Source organism: Ictidomys tridecemlineatus, chromosome 11, assembly GCF_052094955.1.
Source record: "Ictidomys tridecemlineatus isolate mIctTri1 chromosome 11, mIctTri1.hap1, whole genome shotgun sequence".
Taxonomy (NCBI): domain Eukaryota; kingdom Metazoa; phylum Chordata; class Mammalia; order Rodentia; family Sciuridae; genus Ictidomys; species Ictidomys tridecemlineatus.
Genome location: NC_135487.1, coordinates 102,531,766 through 102,553,831, shown reverse-complemented (window position 1 = coordinate 102,553,831; position 22,066 = coordinate 102,531,766). Strand labels below are relative to the sequence as shown.

The window sequence follows — 22,066 nt, the reverse complement described above, 5'->3', positions numbered from 1 at the left end:
GTTTTCTAGCTTTGAGAACCGAACTCCAGCTACCAGAAAAAAAAAAATATATATATATATATATTAAGAGCTAGGACTGTGCATTTATGAAAGGTATTAGATACTTTATAGGGAAAATGAGTCCCCCCAAAAGTGAGTTGTTTCTGCTAAAAATTATCCAACTTTCTTGTCCTTCATTTTCTTGTTTTTCATGCTTGAAAAGATCCACCTCCTACAGAGTTTGTGAGACCAACGCTCTTGTTCTCACCTTCAGGAAATCTGGCAGATCCACCCACACACCTTCTCTAGTTTCCTTTGCTTCTGGACACAGCAACACATCATTGCTCTCCCAACTTCTGTTCCTTGTAGCAGAGTTGACAAATGACAACACTGGAAGTTGAACTTTGATAGCTTTTGGTCCTCCCTTAGGTTTCACTTGCTACTCTGACTCCCAGTCTTGCAAATGTTGCCTGTAGGAGGGTTCCTGCCGCTCACCTTGAGCCCTTAGCCATCCACCCTGCCATTCCAGAGCAGTGTTTCCATTACTGCTCCAGCATCTTGGTCTGGAGATGACAGGGCAAAGCCCTGTGCTTGAAGAGACCACCCTCTGGTGAGAGAGTTCTGTCTCATGAGATTATCTGGAATAGATTAAGGAATCCTACCATAATGAGCTAAGACTGCACCAAAATATGTTTTTGTTTTGTTTTTGGTTTTGTTTGTTTTGTTTTCTGTTTTTGTTTTTTTTAATGCAGATTCCTGGATTCTACCCAGACTGATAAGAATTTCTACTGGGCAGACCTAAGGAATCTGCATTTTATTTTATCTTTGCAATAATGAGGATTAAACCCAGGGCCTTATACATGCAAGGCAAGCACTGAGCTACATCCCCAGCCCAGGAATCTGCAGTTTAAATGTGATTCTTTACACCTTCATTGCTACAAAAGGTTAGAACTGAAAGCTGTTCCAGCTTCCTCACCAAAATATGGTTGAGTGAGGTATAAAAAGTGGGTTCCCTGGTTTGGGAGATTACAATTTCTAGGGGTCTGTGCTAGGTTGGATAAGAAAAAGGTCAGAGACCTTCAGACCTTCTCTGACATGACACAAGTCTAACCTTTTCCCAAACAAACCAGACCCAGAGGTCAACCTCCACAGCTGCCCTCTTCAGCCATCCCAGCCCCTGATGAACAGATTCCTGACACCAAAGCACATCTATAGGTTGTTCTGAACCACAGACTATCCAGAGTTCAAAGAAACTGGGCTCCTGTCACCCCAAGATGGTAAGAGTTCCTGGGATCCTACCAGGTGCCCCCTAGTTGGAGGCTAAAATGAATAAGGAGCCTATTCAGTCAACCACAATGATTTTTCTCCCCATGGAAAAAATATAGGGGTAAGGGAGGGATACATGGGAACTCTGTACTTTCACTCAACTTTGCTATGATCCTAAAACCACTCTAAAAATGTGTTTTTTTGTTGTTGTTGTTTTGTTTTTTAATACAAACGGAATGCTGTCTTCTGGAGATAGGAAAGCAGGAACATGATCGAAAACCAGATATTCTGAATGGAACATAACAACATGTAAAACCGCAGGTGGGTGAGCCCAGAAACCAGGCAGGGCCTTTAATGCATCACCCACACCTATCACAGGCACCCACTTTCCTGCATTTTATCATTTTGTCCTCAATATGATCATGGTATCAGCAACTCTTGTTTCATAGGCCTGCAGCTCTGAGCCACCAGCTGGTGACAGAGCGGTACAGCCAGAAGTCACACCTCTCCTCCCTCTGCCCTGCTGCCTCTCACTTCATTTGTGCTTTATCTCATAGGGAGGGAGCCACTGACACTCTCAAAGGGAGGAAAATACTGGCCTGACCTAAAATAGCTTCCATTTATCAAGCACTTAGTCAACTACATTCTGCTAAACACTTTACAGAGATTAGCTCATTTAATCCACACGACGACCCTGTAGTTATTACTATAGCCACTTTACAGATGAGGAAATAGACTTAAGAGACACTGTCAGGGCTGGGGGTGCAAATCAGTGGTAGAGCCCTTCCCTAGCATATGCTAAACCCTAGGTTCCACCCCTAGCACCTGGTGTGTGGCAAGTCACACAGCTAGCTAGTGATGGAGCCCAGCTAGACTCTGGGTCTTTGGGTAGCGGTCTGTAGCTTCTGCAGTGTGCAGGCTCCACCAGGGCACTGCCCTGCTCTGGGGGCAGGGCTAGGGCAAAGAGAGGGAGCAAGTAGAGAGGATGGGGAGGGCCCTGTGAAGGGCGAGTTATGAGACTACAGGACTCAATGTGGGAGCAGCTAAAGGTGTGCCTGTGGGTCAGCTGGTCTTGGGGCCTGAAGCCCTGTTGGATAAGCTGGAGGTCAGAAGCTGAGATGTCATCCAATCCTCCCAACCGAAGCCAGAGGTCCCTTTTGGATGGTCTGTGCTCAAGCTCCCCCGCTCCCTCCCTAGAGCTATGTGGGTGTCATCTCTCTCCCAAGATAACAGGGCCACCTCTTGTGGCTATTCTGGGCTGCTCTCTGATCCTTCTCTCTTCCCCTAGCCCCAGCTTCACCCTCTGCTGTGAGTAGGTGGGTAGGGAAAGGCCAGCCCACTTACATAAGCCTATGACTGGTACCCAGGAGGACAGTCCAGGGAGCAGAGGCACAGCCCCTCCCTCACCACCAACAGTGAAAATCTTCCGCTGGAGCCCAGCCTGGGGTGGCCCAGCATGGAGGCAGCCACAACTCTGGAGGTGGCTTCAGGCTCCAAGCTGCAGGTGGAAAAAGCCAGCCCTGCAGATACTGAACAGCCTGAGGCTTCCCTGAAACAGTGGGTGGGCAGTCCCACTCCCCAGCTCCTGCCCACTGTGGAAGGTAAGTCCTGGCAGATACCAAGGGTTGGGAGGCTGGGATTTTGGAAAAATTTCCCTATCTCCCCAACTGTATGTACCTCCTTAGGTGTTTGCCCAGCTTAGTGACTTTATGATGTTTTATGGGATGGGTACTTAAGATGCCAGATCACTCATCAGAGCCTCCACCTGCGTCCTTGAATTCTTCCTTACTGCTCAAGTGTCTGCTGGGTTTCTGCTTTTTATCTGAGAAGTCAGTGATTAGTGTTTGTGGGCATTTATAGTGACTAAAAATTATGTTTTTATTTTTACCTTTAAAAAAATGTCTTCACTGGAACTGGGAGGACCTGATGTGTTAGTGGACAGTTGGGCAGGAAATGAAGGGTGAGATGGCAGCTATCTGCAGTGGGAGAAGGGGAAATGAAAAGCTGAGGCCACTGGGAGGCTAAGTATTGATCAACGCAGTGACACTTGGCCTCTCCATGGACAGTGCCACAGCATTGGGACCCACCCCAACACCCCTACTGCACCCAGGGGGAAATCCTGGCCTTTCAGAGAAGGAGCTCCATGGACATGGAGCCTTTCTGGGAGAAGCACTTGATTCCCCTCCAAGACAGTCTCTGTGAAGAGGCATTCTCAAGCTGGGAGGTAACCCCAGGATGCCCTACTGCCCACCCCAATCCCAACTGCCCCTGGCTGAGGTCTCTGTGGCTCACCTGGGTGGCCTTGGGACCCATGCACAGGTGTACATCATGTTGAACGTGCAGACCAGAGACCGAGAGTAGAAGCCAGATTCCTTCCTTCTGCGTGGTGATCTTCGGAAGCAGCCGCAGGGCTGTATTAAACATTTAACACAGCCACTCAAACCCCAGCTTTTGGCATCTTAAAGTCCTAAGTGCAAAGGATGCAAGGACCACAAACCAGAGGCCCACGGACTCCCAGGGTAGGAAGAGGTAGGAGAAAAGATACTCTGAACTTGGAGGCAAAGATCTGGGCTCCATTCCCAGCACTCACTTTGGCAGCTCCGTGACCTTGGACAAGTCAATTAACCACTCAGTTTCAATTTCTTGTCTGTGAAATGGTGATTATGAGCATTTATATAGTAGGGTAATTGAAAGGATTGCCAAGATAATCCAAAGTGCCTTGGAAGAGATAAATCGAAATGTGAATCTGTACTTCCAAGTCAGGAGTGGAAGCCAAGAGTTCCATCTCCATATAGGCTGGAAAGCTCTCTACCTCATAGCATTCTGAAGACACTGGGTTTTTAGAAGCTGTTCAAGAACAGAGAATTGGCCAAGTTTGTCCGTTTGAAGAAGCAGGGGGAGCAGCAGCTCAGGAGGCCGAGGCAGGAAAATAGTGAGTTCAAGCCAGCCTCAGCAACTTCCTGAGGCCCTAAGCAACTCAGTGAGATTCTGTCTCTAAATAAACTATTTTAAAAAGGGCTGAGGATATGGCTCAGTGGTTAAGTGCCCCTGGGTTCAATCCCCACTACAAAAAGAAAGAAGAAGTAGGGGAAGCAGAAGTTATTATTCATGTCTTAAATTGAGGCAATTAGGCAGAAAAACCTAAGAAGCCCAGAGAATATATCATAGGCAGAGGGAATGAGAACTAGTTCAGATATGAGAACTACCCCTACTTCTTCTTTCTGCTGGCTCCCCAACTCTCCTGGCTTCTATGGAACCCCGGGGGTGGGCACTCACCACTCACCAGGCTTCTGGCTTCTGCCTGCAGAGCAGGACACTGTGGGCAGATAGCCTCTGACAATCCCTGGCCACACATATTTGTGTATGGCAGCGCCACACACTGCAGACATCTGCCACCAGCCAGTGGTTCAACCCAGGGGTATCCCAGAGGTGACAGGCATTAAGGACACCCTTGACACTGTGCAAAGTACATGTGTCTATTCGCTGCTTGGAAAAAGAAGACCTGAGTTCAAATCCCAGATCTATCCCTTTACTTAAAGGGAGTCAGTTCACTTCTCAAAGCCTCCATCTATAAATTGAGAAGTTGAACAAATCTGCATCATAATCTTTAGACAGCTAGGGACCCCCTATAAAGATGTGGCCTCTCGCCCCAGGAAAAACACATCAAAAGAGTTCAGGGAGTTTGCAGAGTCCCTGAAACTCATCCAAAGATCCTTCAAGGTGCCAGGACTGTCTTCCTCTGAACTCCTCATCTTACTCAGAGCAGGCCCAGGGACCAAGGGAGGATGCCTTGAGCATACATGGGAAATAGAGCAGACAGAAATTAATTTGCAACATCAAAATAAAATGCAACTGGCTAACAATGAGCTTTTAGTCAAGCAAGGCTTCTTCATGGCTGAATAGGCAGGAGGAAGCTGGCATTGGTAACTGATTTATGTCTATCTGTACAGTACTTAGGCATGGTGTCCTGGGCACAAAATTTGGCAAAGGCTAGAGGAGAACTTCCAAACTAGTGAGGGGCTGGGGAAGAGACTACATCCTTGCCATGGAGAACATGAGACAGTGAGATAGAAGAGGGAGGGCCCAGCTGCTGACTTCAGCATAATTGATCTAACTGACTTGAACCCTCTTTCACTGTGAACTGTCCTGTGACTTTCAGGTTTGGGAAGCTGAGTCTCATCCCTGGAAGCAAGTTTCCTTCCTTCCTCCCTCTCCTCTCTCTGCCACCCTCCCTCCCTTCTTTCTTTCTTTCTTCCTTTTTCCTCCCACAATATTTATTTTTGTGCTTTTTATGTGCCAGGCCCTGTTTAAGGTGCCAGAGTTATAGATATGAATAAAATAGCAAAAATAACTGCCCTCATTGAGGGTATATTCTAATAAAGGGAGTTGGACAATTAATAAATAAACAAGTAAAGTATATAATATGTCAGGTGGTGATAAATGCTATGCCAAAAATAACACAGGGAAGAGGATAGAAAGTGCTGGGGTAGGAAGCATGCAAGCTTCCTATTTCAAAAAGGATACTCCATGACGACCTCACAAATAAGGTGATACTTGAGCATCATAACAGAGATTTGAGGGGAATATTTTCTATGCAGAGGTAACAGGAACAAAGGCCCTGAAGCAGGAGTGTGCTTTGTGATTGTTAAAAATATGACAGCCGTGGTGGTGCATGCCTATAATCCCAGCAGCTTGGGAGGATCACAGGTTCAACAATTTAGTGAGGCTCTTACTAAGACCCTGTTTCAAAATAATAAATAAAAAAGGCTGTGGATGTGACTCAGTGGTTAAATGCCCTTGGGTTCAATTCTTGATACAAAAAAAAAAAAAGAATAGACGATAGGTGGGTCTTAGAAACTAGTAAGATTATCAATTGAGAATGAGGAGGGAAAAGGTCTAGAGGTTTTAGAAGAAAAATGTATGTGCTAATTGGGGCTGGGATTGTAGCTCAATAGTAGAGCACTTACCTAGCACGGGTAAGGCCCTGGGTTTGATCCTCAGCACCACATAAAAATAAGTAAATAAAATAAAGGCATTGTGTCCATCTACACCTAAAAAATAAATATTTTTTTTAAAAAAGATATGTGCTAATCACCCAGAAATGGGAGATGGAGTAAAAGAGGGAAGTCAGTAGAATTGCCAGGCTATTTGGAGGCAGCATTTCCTGGTGGTGGCCATGCAGTGCAAGTCTCATAGTTCCCATTTCCCCCATAGACCTCTCTGTGACTCTGCAGGCATTGAGTGGGAAGAAACTTTCTTTCTTTCTTTGGAATGAGGTATTGAACCCAGGAGCACTTAACCACTGAGGCACATCCCCAGCCTTTTTTATTTTTTATTTTGAGACAGGGTCTCACTAGATTGTTTACAGCCTCACTAAATTGCTGAGGCTGGCTCTGAACTTATGATCCTCCTGCCTCAGCGTCCTAAGGTGCTGGGATTACAAGCATGTGCCACCACACCTGGCTGGAAACTTCATTTAACCAGGGTTGGGTATTGCCACGTAGGTGCAATCGGGTGAAAGAGGATTCGGGATTCGGTTGAGTATGCAAGAGAGTCAGCATCATAATGGCCATGGAACAACCACAAGAATGGGAAGTTATACTCCATGTGTGTATAATGTCAAAATACATTCTACTGTCATATGTAACTAAAAAGAACAAATAAAAACTTGAAAAAAAAATAATGGCCATGAAAAAAAGTGCTTAACACCAGAGGGGTGCTGATAGCAGAAGAGTGGTAGGATAATGGAGCATAGAGCTCAGTGGTGCTGCAGAATTGCTGATGTTTGCTGAGCATCTATAACCCCAGAGACTGGGGAGGTTGAGGCAAAAGGATCACGAGTTTGAGGCCAGCCTCAGCAATTTAGCAAGACCCTGTCTCAAAAAAAATTTTTTTATAAAGGTCTAGGGATGTAGTTCAGAGGTAAAGGGATCTTGAGTTCAATCCCTAATACAAAAAACAAACGAACAAAAATGCTGATGTTGCACTATTAGAGGAAGTGAGATTAAAGGAGTAAAGATTATATTATAGTTAGGATAGACTAATAGATGAACCAGACAGATCGCAGAAATAATGGATGTTTCTTTCTCACTAGTGTAAGAACTGAAAACAAGTGTCCCTATTTAGCAGATAGTTCTCTGAGCACTGAATCAGGGATGCAGGTTTTTTTTCATAAGGGTCCCATGATCATCTGCATATAGGTCTTGACCAAAAAGTGATTCCCACCATTTCTACTCACATTTCATTGGCAAGAACTAGTCTCATGGTCTACAGTAAGGGGGCTGGGAAATGTCCCTGGCTGGGAAGCCACTTCTCAGAGATAACTACACAATACATGGGATAACAGTTTTGGTGGCCAAGTAGGCGTCTCTGATATGGAGGTGTTGAGAGTAGGACGCTTACAATTCAGATCATACAGGGGTTGCAGTTCCTGCTTTAGAGACTCAGGGTCCGGTGACTGAAGCTGGGGAGGACAATAAGGTATGAGACGAGTGGTGGGCCAGGATGGGCAAGGCCCCACAGGGTTAAAAGGATAGGTCCTGAAATCCCCAGGAATCAGATCTGGAGCAGTGTTGGAGACAGAGCCATTGAGTTGATTCTAAAACCAAATATGAGGCACTGGTGGTGGTGGTGGTGGGGTCTTTATCTCAGAAAACGTTGCCTGTTTCTACGTTCCCTTCCTGTTTTCTGATCTGTGTTTCATGTCTTCAAGGAGGTGACACTTACCCTTTGCAAGTTTCTTCTGTGGTCATCACACACTCCTTTCCCATCACTGTCCACCAGGCAGGTTTCCAAAGTCAAGACCACACCCTAGGCATCTCTGAATGTTTCTCTAAGCCATGCTGGTACTTTGGGATCCCTGGCCATCTTTAGTTTCAAAGCCATAGCTGGCCTTGGGCAGCTCAGAGGTCTGAGCTCCCAGAGGGCTTTGCAAAATGCCTTTTCCCCAAGACTCTGTGAAGGGAGAAAACAAAACTGGGGCCGCCACAGACCTGGTCTGAGAAAACTGAAGCTCCAGGCTTTGGTCACATCCTTCCTGGCATCTGAGGAGAAGGAAGACCTTGGGTGTCAGGAGAAGCCATGCTCCCCAAGGTCAGTACAATTTACACCTCGCTTGACTGTGGAGGTGCCAAAAGAGATGCCTCAAGTGAGCCCCGTTACATTCTGAACAAGGGTCAGATTGCTGCTGGGCTGAGTTGGGAGGCCACTAGAAAACTCACTGCTGACCGGGCAGCTGGCGCTGCCAAACCTTCTTGTGCACTTCCAGCCCTTTGTCCCTGGGGGCCAGGCCTGTGGAGAGCAGCACCCCACCCACTCACCCTCAGAGGGGCTAACTTCAGTTCCATCATCTTGCCAGGGAATCTCACTTTGGGGAGGGCCACCACAGCCTCCCTCTGCTGGCTAGGTACCAGTGGAGCTCCCTCCAAGATTTCTTAAGCCATTCTGAAATCCTACCCTAATTCCCCCACCAGAGCTTATGTTCTACATAAGCCTATTCCTTTCATTTTCCTCTTTAGTTCAGATGAAAGAATGATAACATTTTCCAAGGAGTTTTTCCAATAAACAAAAGAAACTTGAGGTAGAAAAAAATATACATTAGTGTGATCTATTCATCTAAGCCCATTTCCTACCCAAGGTTGAGGCGGAGAGGGGCTCAGTCGCACATCTCCCAGGCATGAAGGCCTAGGTTCCTTTCCTCATCTTGACCCTCTTCAGTCCTTGTGACTATCCCTTTGCCTTCCCTTTGCCTTTTCCCTGAAGGCCGCTGGAGGTCACATCAGAACCCTGACTCTGATGCCCAGCCCAGCCTCTGTGGGCAGACACTGGTGAGAAGGCAAATGGACAGATAGGACATGCTCAGAAAGTGGGTTCTTCTGACATACAGTCCTAGATGGGAAGGCAGGAATCTGGGGTAACAGGTACCGTTTACAGCTGGCCAGATCTCCAGCAAATCAGTTCTTCTCTCTGAGTCCTTTTTCTTCCAGTCATCCCCTTGTTCCAGGATCTTACCAGGATCCTTCATGATGATGCCAGACACGGGAACTTCTGACCCGGCAACTGCAGAAATGAAATCAAGCCAAGGAATATGAACACATAGGCAAAGCTTTAATGAGGGGTAGGGTTACCTGACAGAGCACTGAGAGAAAGAGATCAGCCTGCTCCCCAATGGAAGGATCCAGTTTTTTATCAAGTTGCCAAGCTAGGACTAGAGTCTGGTCATTTTCTACTAGTCATGTGTCATGATTTTTCAAGGAATGTCTTCCTTATGGAAGATACAGATAAGTAGCTATTTAATTTATCCTTGGAGATTTTTTTTTCAATCCTAGGGATTGAACCAGGGGTACTCCATCACTGTGCTATATCCTCAGCCCTTTTTGAGACAGGGTCTCACTAAGTGGCCTATGCTGGCCTTGAACTTGTGATCCTTTCTCAGCCTCCTAAGTTGCTGGGGCTATAGGTGTGCACCACTGCACCTAGCTTTTGGAGATGTTCTGACACCAATATTTCCATTTTCATAGTACAACTCCCTGGCTATAAGATAGTTGAAAAGTATAATAGAGAAGGAGGAAAGAAAAGGGGGACAAACGCATGCCAATTTGAAGGAATTGACAGGTTAGTGACTTAAGGCCTTGGTGTTTTTCCATGCTTTCTTTGTACCATTCCTTTGATAGATGACAGGTCAGGGGCTAAGGCCTTGGGGTTTTAATCTTCTGTCCCTTGGTGGTCTCTAACTGTCTCAATAACTCTGATAGTCTGTACACAGCAGAAGGGACAGCAGAGTCATCTTTTCTCTAAACCCTCTCCCCGATAAATGTGAAGGGTTATTTCCCTACCCAACACCGGGAAACCAAGCTCAACAAGACAAGGTTTTGAACTTCCTTTCCATTTACAGTTCTCTTTTTTCAAAAAGCCCTTAACTCACGCCCGCCTGTTTCTAACTCCTTGGTTGCTTGCCAAGATGGTCACAGGAGAGGAACACATCATACAACACTTCCGCTGTTCTTCCTACCCCACCCCCAACCACCAAAGTCAGCAGAGGGCAACCAGAGCAGGGTCATCATGGCCTGCAGCTCTGCTACTGCCCTGTTCTTGAGAACACTCGCGTCCCTTAGCACCCAGCTCCCAAGGTGCAATCCAAGATAGGCGCGGCCCAAGAGAAAGCATAAGCCGTTTACCAAAAAGAAAACTAGAGATGTGAAACAAACCCTCCAGCGCTGTCTGTGTATTCATTTACAATGGGCAGTGATCTGGAGAGACTAACGGGGGAGGGTCTACAAATTGAGGTGTAGGAAGGACATAGTCTGACCTCTGTTTATTTAATTATAAATGTCATCACTTAAATGTTTGCTTTTCTTCATGTACATATTTAAACAGTTCAGTCTGTAGGTGAACATACTTGTGTTGGGGTGAACGCTCAGGAATGTATTTACAGGGAAATGTGTGTTATCAAAAAGTTTGGAATCTGCTATTGAGCAGTCCTGCTGCTTGCCACAGGAATGTACCAGGGGTGGAGTTTTTCTAACTGCTAGGACTGAATTTTGGCAGGGAGGTCTAGCTTGTTGGTGGGAACTGAGGCGCTGTCACATTCTACTTAAGACAACAGCAGCAGGGGACTCTCTGTGCTGGGGAAAGGAGCAAACAGCAGCCCTGGGAAGAGGTCATTCTCAACAAGCCCCCAGGGGACTCAAGTGGGATATTCCCACTCTGGCAACCTATGAAGCCCCAGACATCTCCAAGAAGAGAAATGGCATCTGATCATTCCCCAAACCTTACACTCAGCACTCTCTAATGCATCTCCTATCTTCATCCTGGAAGCCAGTAAATGTCATCTAATCTTTACACCTCACTGGGATAGGCCTGGGGATCAAGGGGAGGTGAGCGGGGGACCTAGTCTCTCCCAGATTTTATTTGTACAAAGTGATCCTCCACCAACTGGAAGCAGGCGCCAGGAACAGGGCGGTCACACAGAGGAAGGGACCTAGACGCAGGCTCCCTGTGATGACATCAATGCTGTCCCAGTGGGAGGCTGCTGGAGTCCAGTGTTGCTCTGCCTACAGAACAGAGAGCATTCTCCTGAAGTCCATGCTGAACTGGGAGTTGGGGATTAATATTGCAAGTGGCCTCTGGACAAGCAAAGTAGCTAAGAACCAATGCAGAAAAGGGCAGAAAACACACTCCACACAGCCAGGACTGGTCTGAGCGCAGACAAAACTCTGGCTGATGGAGAGCCAGTAGTTGAGAGTTATAAATTAAAAGTGTCAGTCTCACTATCCAGTGCTCTTTCTGCAGGGACTTAAATACTCTCCCTGGGTTCCTTCAGCCAAAGACTCATTCCTAAATCCCAGCAAGACAATGTGGGTGGGCTCAGGGATAGAAAGCGTGCAGGCACAGGACCCTAGGTTCATCCCCAGTACTGTCAGAAAGAAAGAAAGAAGAGAGAGAGAGAGAGAGAGAGAGAGAGAGAGAGAGAGAGAGAGAGAGAGAGAGAGAGAGAGAGAAAGAAAGAAAGAAAGAAAGAAAGAAAGAAAGAAAGAAAGAAAGAAAGAAAGAAAGAAAGAAAGAAGGACAATGGGAACAATCTTCTCATCCCCTAACATAGGGGCTTAATTTGGTGAAGGATGCCCAGGCCATCATCCTTAGTGTGCAATCTTAGTGTGTACTATCCCCTTCCTCTGAATATCCACTTCCTGTTCTCTCTTTCCTTCACTCAGTGCACCCCAAGATCTGGCTACCTCGGGCCCTGAGGCAGACGTACATCCGGAAGGTTGGGGACACAGTGAACCTACTAATTCCATTCCAGGTGATCATGCCAGCCCCTTACTGGGACCAGATAACAAGAGTCCTGCTAGCAGTGGGGCAGTCTTCCTGAATGGAAGGGTCACATCTCCAGAAGTGTAAGGCCAAATGACCCGTTTATTCTTCACCCCTGAGGGTGGGCTTGGGTAGGGTCAGGGGTGCCTGTGGGAGGAAGTAAGTTAATCTATGACCTTCTGTCTGAAGAGGTCTGGGAGCCCTTAACTTGGAGGGCTCTTGGGAGTTTGGGCAGCTATTAAAGTTAGTCCCAGGGGTGTCCATAACCTCGATTCCATCCCCTTTCCCATGATCCTCAAAGCCATCCCCCCTTTCCCATGATCCTGAGGCTGTTGCTGAAAGGAAGAAGTCCCCAGAAGAGTCCACCAACCTCTAGCTCAAGGAATTTGCAGCTACAAATCACCCAACACTGTGGACCTGGGGTAGAGCTGAACTCAACCGCCACAGGGAGGCTACAGAAGCCTCTTGGGCTGCTCCAGCCATATCTACATTCTTCAGGGCAAGCCCAAACCTCGAGCCACTTGGACACACAATGGTTGTGCCTTGGACACCCGTCGTGTGAGTGTGCGGAATGGTGAGCAAGACTCCATCCTCTTCATCAGAGAAGCCCAACGTGCTGATTCGGGCCACTACCAACTCTGTGTGCAGCTGGGTGGGCTGGAGGCCACTGCCACCATTGATATCCTGGTGATTGGTAAGTGGAGGTGGGGAGGGGAGGTAGTTCCTAGGAGCTCCCTCTTTAGGTTAAAGAGGAGCCATCTTAGGGAAAAAGGAAAGCTGAGCTGATGCCCCAACCCCAAATGTGGGACACAATGGTGGGTGAGAGGGAGGGGCCTGAGCAAAGAGAGAGGCCAAGCTGGCAACGTGGCAGATGCCAGTAATCCCGTGACTCAGTTGCCTAAGGCAGGAGGATCACAAGTTCAAAGACAGCCTCAGCAACTTAGCACCCTGTCTCAAAGTAAAAATATAAAAAGGGTTGGGGATGAAGCTCAGTGGTAAAGCACCCCTGGGTTCAATCCCCCGTACCAAAAAATGAAATAAAGTTTAATAGGGCACTTTTCTCAGTGGAGTTTAGTGTGGAGAGAGGGAGAGAGATGGGAGGGCAGGAGGCACTCTTGATTTTGATGCACGTGGGTTATACTATGCCCACTGCTATGGCTTTGCTCTTCCAGAGAGGCCAGGCCCTCCTCAGAGTATTAAGTTGGTGGACGTCTGGGGCTCCAACGCTACCCTGGAATGGACACCTCCCCAAGATACGGGCAACACGACACTTCTGGGATACACAGTGCAGAAGGCTGACACAAAATCTGGGGTGAGGCCCAGCAGGAAAGGAGGGAGGAGGGGACAGGGCATTCTGAAATGGTCCTCTGGCAGCTCCATGTAGGATGAGTTCGTAGAACAGTTGTCTCACGTATGGCATCTTCTGGGGCCCCGTAGCTGTGGTTCACAGTGCTGGAGCAATATCACCGCAACAGCTGCATTGTCTCCGACCTCATCGTGGGCAACTCCTATGCCTTTCGTGTCTTTGCTGAAAACCAGTGTGGACTCAGTGAAACAGCCCCCGTCACTGCTGACCTTGCCCACATCCAGAAAGCAGGTAAGGAAAGCGCAGAGATCACTACTAGAAAGACTTAAAGAGTGGAAGAGGGATGGGGATCTCATGCCACATCATGCCCACAGCTACTGTTTACAAGACCAAGGGGTTTGCCCAGCGGGACTTCTCTGAAGCCCCAAGGTTTACCCAGCCTCTGGCAGACTGCACTACAATCACTGGCTATGATGCCCAGCTCTTCTGCTGTGTCCGCGCGTCTCCCAGGGTGAGTGGGGAGTTGGGGAAGTTGAAGGGGCGGTATGAGCTGTTTCATGCTCCCATCCTAACTTAGTTACACCACAGAGCATTCTAATTTCACATCTCCTCTCCCTGCCATCATCTGCCTCTTTAATGGCAGGTTATTTAGGAACAGTCAGGGCATTTGTAGTTCCAGATGGACAGATGCAAATGATGTTTCCTTTTAGTATTGGTTCCTCATATACAAAGATGTCACTTCCTGACCTGCTGCTATTGGGCATGATGGAGTCCTGCTGGTTTGTCCTCACTCACTTACCCAGACTTCCTCTGTTCAGGGACAGACACATGCAAGTTGCCTAAAGTTGGGCCTCTGGCTATAATTTTGAGGGAGGTTTTCTATTTAAAATCTAGTATTAAATACCTTTAACAATACCCTTAGAAATCTTCACCAAGTACCTTTTGGATCATGAGACAATATGGCAATCACATCTTAGAAGGGTAATATCAATATGCCCACTCTAGAAACTACTTTCTAACAAGAGGGGAGTAGTCACAAGACAACAGTTGGATTAGAATATGAATGGTTAACAATGTATGTATAGAAAGAGGAGACCCTGATGCCCAGAGTTTATGATCCATGAAGGGCCACTCAATAAGTATCAGACAGAAATTCTCCCCTTTCTTCCAGTCAAAGGTACTTGGTGAAGAAGGTGAGGTTTTGGGTGCTCTTTTCAATCAAATAAAGGAGTAGGGAGGGTATTGGTGAAGGCACTGAGAGAGAAATCTCTTCCCACAACATTAAGGACAGGGCGTCTTCCAGGAAGTCATTATCTACAAGCCTTGTGGGAAGAGTCCCAGATATTGAGCACAGAAAGAGCAATTTGTTCTTACTCCCTCTTTCTACCCCCTCATCTTTATCTTCTAGCCCAAGATCATTTGGCTGAAGAACAAGATGGATATCCAAGGCAACCCCAAATACAGAGCCCTCAGTCACCTGGGGATCTGCTCCCTAGAAATCCGCAAGCCTGGTCCCTTTGACGGAGGCATTTATACCTGCAAGGCAGTGAACGCCCTCGGGGAGGCATCTGTGGACTGTCGGGTGGATGTGAAAAGTAAGGGCAAGAGAGGAACTGGTGCCCTACAGTGCCCGTCATCTCCCAATCCCCTGGTGGAAAAGTCAGCAGCCAGAGGCATAAGTTTAGATGGAGAAGGACTTCCCACTCCAGGTCCTCTCAACACGGTCACATTAGGATGCATTTGAGAAGACATTTTTAGTATCCACTGTCTCATTTCTCTCCATTCTATAATATAGGAAGAATTGTTTGTTTATTTCCCTGATTTACAAAGTAGAAACCCCAAACACAAGGAGGTAACTGGTTTATCCAGGATTTCCAATATTGGTTAGTTGAGGAGCTGACACTATAGAGGCATTAAGTTCAAGTTCCCATTGAGATCTTTTTTTCTTTAAGCTATACAATCTCCTGACCCAGTCCACAAAAACTACAGCTGATTATTTCTTCCCCCTCTGGTTTATTTAAAGGCAATATTGCACATCCTCTCTACTTCTTTAACGTATTCATTCATTTATCCATCCCTGTTACCTTGTTCAGCTCTTCATCACTACATTTAGCATATTATCTACTTATGGATTTGTTTCCTCCTTAAACTCTAAGTACCGAGGGCATGGACACTGTCTATATTCACCTTTGTTTCCCCAGTGTCTAGCCTAGTTTCTGACACTCAGTTGGCACTGTCAAAATGTTAATTGCTTGAATCAGGAATGAATAAGCCTTTATATGTCTTCCTCTTCCTTAATATATAGTCTCCCTAACTAGCAGAATGGACTCCCCAAAAAACAAAAATAGAATATCCCTTGGCGATGCTTTGAAAGGTTTCCCAGAGATTTCTGAGATTTTAACATTGAGAAATATGTGCACTCTTGCAGCTCCTAACTGAAGCTACCTAAAAGGACATTGTACATGAGAAAGGTAAGGGAAGACGGACAGGGTGCCTTGAAAGGTTATTTCATGTTATGCGGGTATTACTGGGTCTGGGGCAAATGTATATTCCTGAGCCTCTCAACCATGTACCCTCGGTGACCATTTTTTTAAACCAATACTGTTACCTCTGTAGAGGGAATTTTCCACAGACAAAGTCTATTTTCTCTGTATGTTGGTGAGAAAGGATCAAATTTGATGGTCCTCTGAAGAATGGTGAGAACATCTATCTAATCCTGAGAGGCTCTGTGAGAGGAACTGAGCAGGTACTATAAGAAAAGTTGTTAAGGGATAGGGTAAGGGTGAAAAAACAGGTGGGTTTGGTGGTACATGCTTGTGATTCCAGCAATTTGGGAGGCTAAGGCAGGAGAATCACACAGTTGAGGATAACCTCAGCAACTTAGCAAAGCCCTGTCTCAAAATAAAATTTTTTTAAAAGGAATGAGGATGTCACTCACTGGCAGAATACCCCTGGGCTCAATCCTCAGGATCAAAAAGAAAAAGAAAAAAAAATTTGGATGAGTAGGAACAGGAGGTTATTCTTGTCCATTAGGTGTTTCTACCTCAGTATCACAGGTAGAAGAAACAGATTAGTTTATTTATATGTAACTTTGAATGTCATGTATGCTTCCTGTATAAGAGAAGGAAATCACCATTTTCATTATATGCCAACAATAATTTAACATTTGGGCACATGGTTCCCAAGCAGCCCATTATTCACAAAGGACAACTGAGGTAGTTTAAAATTTGGTAGCTCCTTCAAATTCTAAATTCTAAATCCTTCACAATAGATATGTTGTATATAAATGGATGAGTTAGGTAAGAAAGAAGAGAGAATGAGCAAGAATGAGCTCCCAAGGTCCCCCTGAGTTGTAGCTCCTGACCAGGAAAACTGGTAACAATCTCAGTCCCCGAAGCTATTTACTTAAGCGCATCATTGATACATAGCAAATAAAAACCCTAAGGGCTGCATTAAAGCAGGGGATTCTCCTCAGGAGAGCTCTGCCTGCCAGCTGGTTTATGAACACAGTCTTCCCATCTCTCCGCCATCTGGGTTAATGCTGGGCTCGTTGGTGTGGGTATTTTTTACTCTTTTTCTCTCTTTCACAGCCAGAGCCCAGGGATGAAGCAAGGTAGGTAGTGAGTTCATCGGACAGGTCCCTGGGACCATGAAGAGAGGTGGCCTCAGCTTCCCAGGTGTGCGCTGGCTGTTTGCTGTGATGGCCACAACGTGCCCTTTCTTTTCAGAGCCTCCAGGAAGCCTGACTGTGACAAGATTGTATTCTAAAGGAGCTTTAGCACAAGGTCTGATTTGGAATAATCTAAATAAATGTATGGCTCTTCCATGCACCTGTTTGAGCCTTTCTATATGGGAAAAAAAAAATATTTAGAAAAATGGAATCCTTTAGCTAGACTGTCTCCTCTTTCTGTTCCATTCTTTCTTTTCCTCTTCTATATTCACATTCTCTTCCACGTAGGTTTCTGACACTGTCCTTTTCCCTAAGCAGTTCATGACAGAACTGAATTCAACTCAATATAGTAGAAGGTGCTAGAAAGAGGTAAAGATGACTTGCTCCCTTCTTCTGTTGGCTTTCCAATATAAGTTGGGATATCAGAATGCAAATCCATCACCAAGTGGCAAATAGCAGGATACAAGCATACATAATCAGGCCTGAGGGCTTCGATGTGAGCATCCCTTACTTATAGTTATATTAATTTTTATATCAAATTGTTATGGCAAGATTGCAATAAATCTTTGGGGTAAAAATTGGGAGTTCATAACCCACTTCAATCTAATGTATGAAATATGATATGTCAAGAGCTTTGTAATGTTGTGAACAACCAATTAAAAAAAAAAAAAATAACAAGAGATTTAAAAAAAAAAAGATTGCAATAAATCACCAAGTCCATCTCAAAGCAGGAGATGGAACTAGCTTCATGGGACGGGGGGCAAATGGCAAGTTTGCACTCCTCGACGTCCTCCAGAGGTTAAAGGACACCGTTTATAGTTTAAAAGCACATGTAAAGCATATCAGTACATTAATCATAAATGGCCATTGCCATGTTTCAAAATCATAAACAAAAATTATGAGACCTCGCATCATAAGTAGAAGGAGAAGTGGATTAAAGAGACTGTGGTTGAGCACAAGTTAAAGAACAATTACTAACCTCTAGACAAACATTAACATTCTATGCAGTTAGGGTACATTGCACAAGTACAGTGTATAAGAATAGAAGGAATAATTTTGCCATTTTGCATTGTCAATATGCTATGCGAAGCAACTGTTGATGAGTATACAAACGGGATTTTCCCAAGAGAGAAGCATTTCTTAAATGACATGGAATCTCAAGGTAAAATGGAGTCTGTTTAGTCATTGCCCATATAGCCTGGCCCATAAAAAAATGAGATAAAGATATTCTGCAAAATATGAATCTGCAAAATATGGCAATAGTTTCTCCCATCCTCATATAGCCATCTTGCTCGTTCCACCAAGAGTTCCAATCTGTTTTCCCTCCCCTTGAATCCTATGGCTTGATTCGGAGAAAATAATGTAGCTGAGGTGACGAGGTGGGCAGTTCTTAGCCTGGGCCTTAAGAGGTCTAATAACTTTTGCTTTTGCTCTTGGAAGTCAGCTTCTGTGTAAAAAATTTCAAGCTAGATTATGATATGCCACATGGAAGATACTTGCATATCCCAGCTGACTGCCAGTACCACAATTGTAGAAACTTGTGGCCTCTGGACACTTCAGCCCTAGTCAAGCTCAATCAATACCTGCAGAGCCCTGCCCCAAGTGTAAAATCATGAGCAAATAAATGGTTGCTGTTGTTTTAGGTCACTAATTTTTGAAGTGGTTTGTTACTTAAAACAAATAACTGGGGCTGAGGATAAAGCTCAGTGATATAGAATGTTCACCTAGCATGTGTGAGGTCTTGGGTTCTATTTACAGTACTACAAAAGAAAAAAAAAAGAAATTGAAAGAAAGAAAGAAAAAACAAATAAACAGCTTTCCATGCTTATTCTAGCACTGAATTAAGTGCTTTATCTCCTTTAATCTTCATATTACAAATGAAGAAGTTGAAGTTTATAAACACCCACCCCCAAGTCACGCACATGGTAAGCAGCAGAGCTGGTTTGACTCCATGCCTTCCCTATTTCTTCTTATCTTCTTCACCCAGTGAGTCTAAGTTAGAATCATGGATTTAAGGGAAAAATTTTTTTTTCCCAGAGGCAATAAATATTAGGCAAGATTTTGAAGAGGAAAAAGGGGATGTGATTTGGCTAAAAAGCATGTGGAAGGGCCTTTCTGTTCAGACCCAAAGTCTGTTTTCAGTTGAGGCAAAATATCTAGTTCAGTTCTTTTCAACTGGAATTCCTCTAGAATTAAGCTGATGCCACAAGGTATCTATTGTCTGTCATAAATTAACTTCTTGCTATGCAACTAAGATGCTACTGCTTATGTTACTATCCTTGGGAAAATTGAGAAAATAGTCACATAAATCATTTATAAAGCCTAATTCACTATGGAACCCAAGAATGTGGGGATGGAGCAACCTGTGTGTGGTGCATGACTAAAATCCCAGAAAATCAGGAAGCTGAGAGAGGAGTATTGCAAATTTGAGGCTAGCCTTAGCAATTTAGTAAAACTTCCAGCAACTTAGCAAGACCCTGTCTCAAAATAAAAAGATAAAAAGGTCTGAGGATGTAGCTCAGTGGTAAGGTGCCCCTTGGTTCAATCCTTAGTACCAAGGGTGGGGGGGAATGTAGGGGTAAAGGCCAAAGTCCAGAGCCAGTCAGCCAGGTACACAATGGCAAAGATGCCTCCATCTAGCTGAAGCAGAGTGTAGGTCAGGAAGAAGTGAAACACCCCTCAGTTATAATGCCCTAAGGGTCCATCAGTGAGACCTCTGGCCTCTGCTATTTGCTGAATCACTTAAAGAGTCCTTCCTTAAAGTTCATACATCCCAAACCTTCTTGGTAAAGGAAAAATCTTCACACTGAACAAGATCTCCAGTTAATCCTTCTGCATTTAAGAAATACTGCCCTGGAATCCTTAACTTTCTCATTTATGCATTTGATGTTTATGGAGTTCCTTTTGAGCTGAGTTCTCCTATGTGCCTGGGAAGGAATGTAACTTTTTCACTAACTTATTATCTGTCCAAAATATTAATCAGCTGCTTATACACACAGTTTTAGGGTCCAAGAGAGGGGAACAAATATCAAATATTTTCCTTAATACTACATGAAGAATTCTTGTATCTGAAATCTGTACTTTCTGGCTTTGCTTTCATTTTGGTAGAGAAAAAGTAGTTTTACTGGGGTTTTGTTTATTTTGTTTTTGTTTTTCTTTATGAACTGCAACAGTTTTCAAGATCATAATTTGGAGACAGAAAATTGAGGGAGTTTCCTTAGGAGAAACTAACAATTTGCTAAAACTTAAATGTAGAGTCCCCTACTCAGGTTGCTTTGGGGAATAAAGAACATTGTTACTAACAGCTCTTTCTCCTCTAATCTTTGTTGCTACTTGCCTGGGAGATGAAGCTACTGACTCTGGCTTTTCCACCCCCATAGACTTTGAATCCTGGAAGCAACTTTAAAATGTCATCTCTGTCACAAGAAAGTAAGGAGCTGAAACTCCAAACTTCAGTTCTTATGTTTCAATGTAAGAAAATTCAAAGTCAGACACCAAAAGTTATATAAGATAACTTTATTATAAGCGAAAGTAAAGTAAAAGTAAAGTGAGGCTTAAGCAGAAAGCACTCTCAAGGGAGAGTAGGCTTTCTCCAAGCTGAGAGCAACATAAGAGATAAGGCTGTCCCCAAATTTATTGTTTTACAAGTTAACTTGAGAACTGGGGTCCTCCTGCAGCAATTTTCACCAACTGGGTATTCAAATCCTCCTTCATGATGGGTGGTGGAGTTTTTGCCCTTAGTGTGTTCCTCAGTTATGGTGGCCATCCTATTTAGAGGGGCTTCATCTACAAGTCAATCCTATGTTAATGTGGGCATTGGGGTCAATAGCTGATCAGAAGTTACCTTAGGGGCTGGGGATGTGGCTCAAGCGGATCCTCAGTACTACATACAAACAAAGATGTTGTGTCTGCCGAAAACTGAAAAATAAATATTAAAAAAAAAAAAAAGAAGTTACCTTAGTGTACCTGGGGAAGGAGGGAATCTTCCTTCCCAGACAACTGAAGACACTTATAATCATAATTCCTATCTTCACATAAACCTCAGTAGATCCTGTCAAGAGTTAGTCCCATTAATCCCTCTCTCTTGAAGTGTTTTACAAATAGTTCCCTTACTTTGGGTTGTTTTCTACAGATTAACTGCCACCATTTGATTTCTTAAGATGGTTTAAAGAAGGACACTAAAGCAATTTAAAGAACACTTTAAACAAAAAAACAAAAAAGCAAAAACAATGGTTATAAACTCTAAGGACTCAGGCTCTTTGTTTACAGGAAAGCTCTGCAACCATGGTTAGGAGATTTTCACTTTTTAAATTTTTAGAACATTTCCAAGAAGTTCTGTTAACTTGTGGCCCAGCTTATTCACTTGCAACATTTAGCAAACATCCCCTAGTAAGTAAGCTAAAGCAGTTTATAAACACAGCTTTTAGTTCAGAGGTAGTTAATTACAAACACCCCCTCACAATCTGTGGGCACAACATATAAAACTTGATGCTGATAATTATCCTTCTAATTCTTCCTCATTTCTCAAGCGAACAGAGGCCCAAGAGGGCAAATATACTCAATCCTGCCCTGCTTGTAAAAGGAGTCATTGTTACATTTGAACCCAAATCTCCCTGGGTAAAAAGCCAGTTGTTTTCTGAAAACCTTGGCTACCTGAGGTTCCGATTGTTCTTGCTTAAAAAAAAATCAAGAGGGGGCTGGGATATAGCTCAGTGGTAGAGTGCTTGCCTCGCATGCACATGGCCCTGGGTTCAATCCACAGCTCCGAGGGGGTATGGGGGGAGAATCAGAGGGCCGGACGCCATGGTGCATGTCTAAAAACTTCAGTTACACTTGGTGACTGAGGCAGAAGGGGATCACAAGTTCGAGGCTAACCTAGGTAATTTAGATTCTGTCTCAAATTTAAAAAGGGCTAGAGATACAGCTCAGTGAAAGCGCCCCAGGGTTCAATCCAGTGTGGGAAGGAAGAGAGTTAGCAATGGAGGATGTACTTCTTTGAAAACCTCAATATACTTAAAATACTTAAAATATAA

General features: G+C 44.7%; 1 protein-coding gene across 3 annotated transcripts; it reads left to right on the top strand.

Annotated features, from left to right (window-relative positions):
- The first annotated feature begins 40 nt into the window (after positions 1-40).
- On the top strand, positions 41-17,189 carry Mybphl (myosin binding protein H like). 3 transcript variants are annotated; one of them, XR_002485453.3, is made up of 10 exons: positions 41-2,846; positions 11,958-12,046; positions 12,556-12,751; positions 13,230-13,369; positions 13,495-13,654; positions 13,738-13,874; positions 14,772-14,958; positions 15,792-15,834; positions 16,954-16,976; positions 17,092-17,189. XR_002485453.3 is itself a non-coding variant. In XM_005338080.5 (9 exons), the coding sequence occupies exons 1-8, from the start codon at positions 2,702-2,704 to the stop codon at positions 15,800-15,802; spliced, it is 1,065 nt and encodes a 354-aa protein (XP_005338137.1). In that variant the 5' UTR covers positions 41-2,701; the 3' UTR covers positions 15,803-15,834; positions 16,954-17,189. The 3 variants fall into 3 exon arrangements, 1 of the variants encoding a protein (XP_005338137.1); XR_013428004.1 differs by having other exon boundaries at positions 15,792-16,976; XM_005338080.5 differs by having other exon boundaries at positions 16,954-17,189.
- The last annotated feature ends 4,877 nt before the right edge of the window (positions 17,190-22,066 follow it).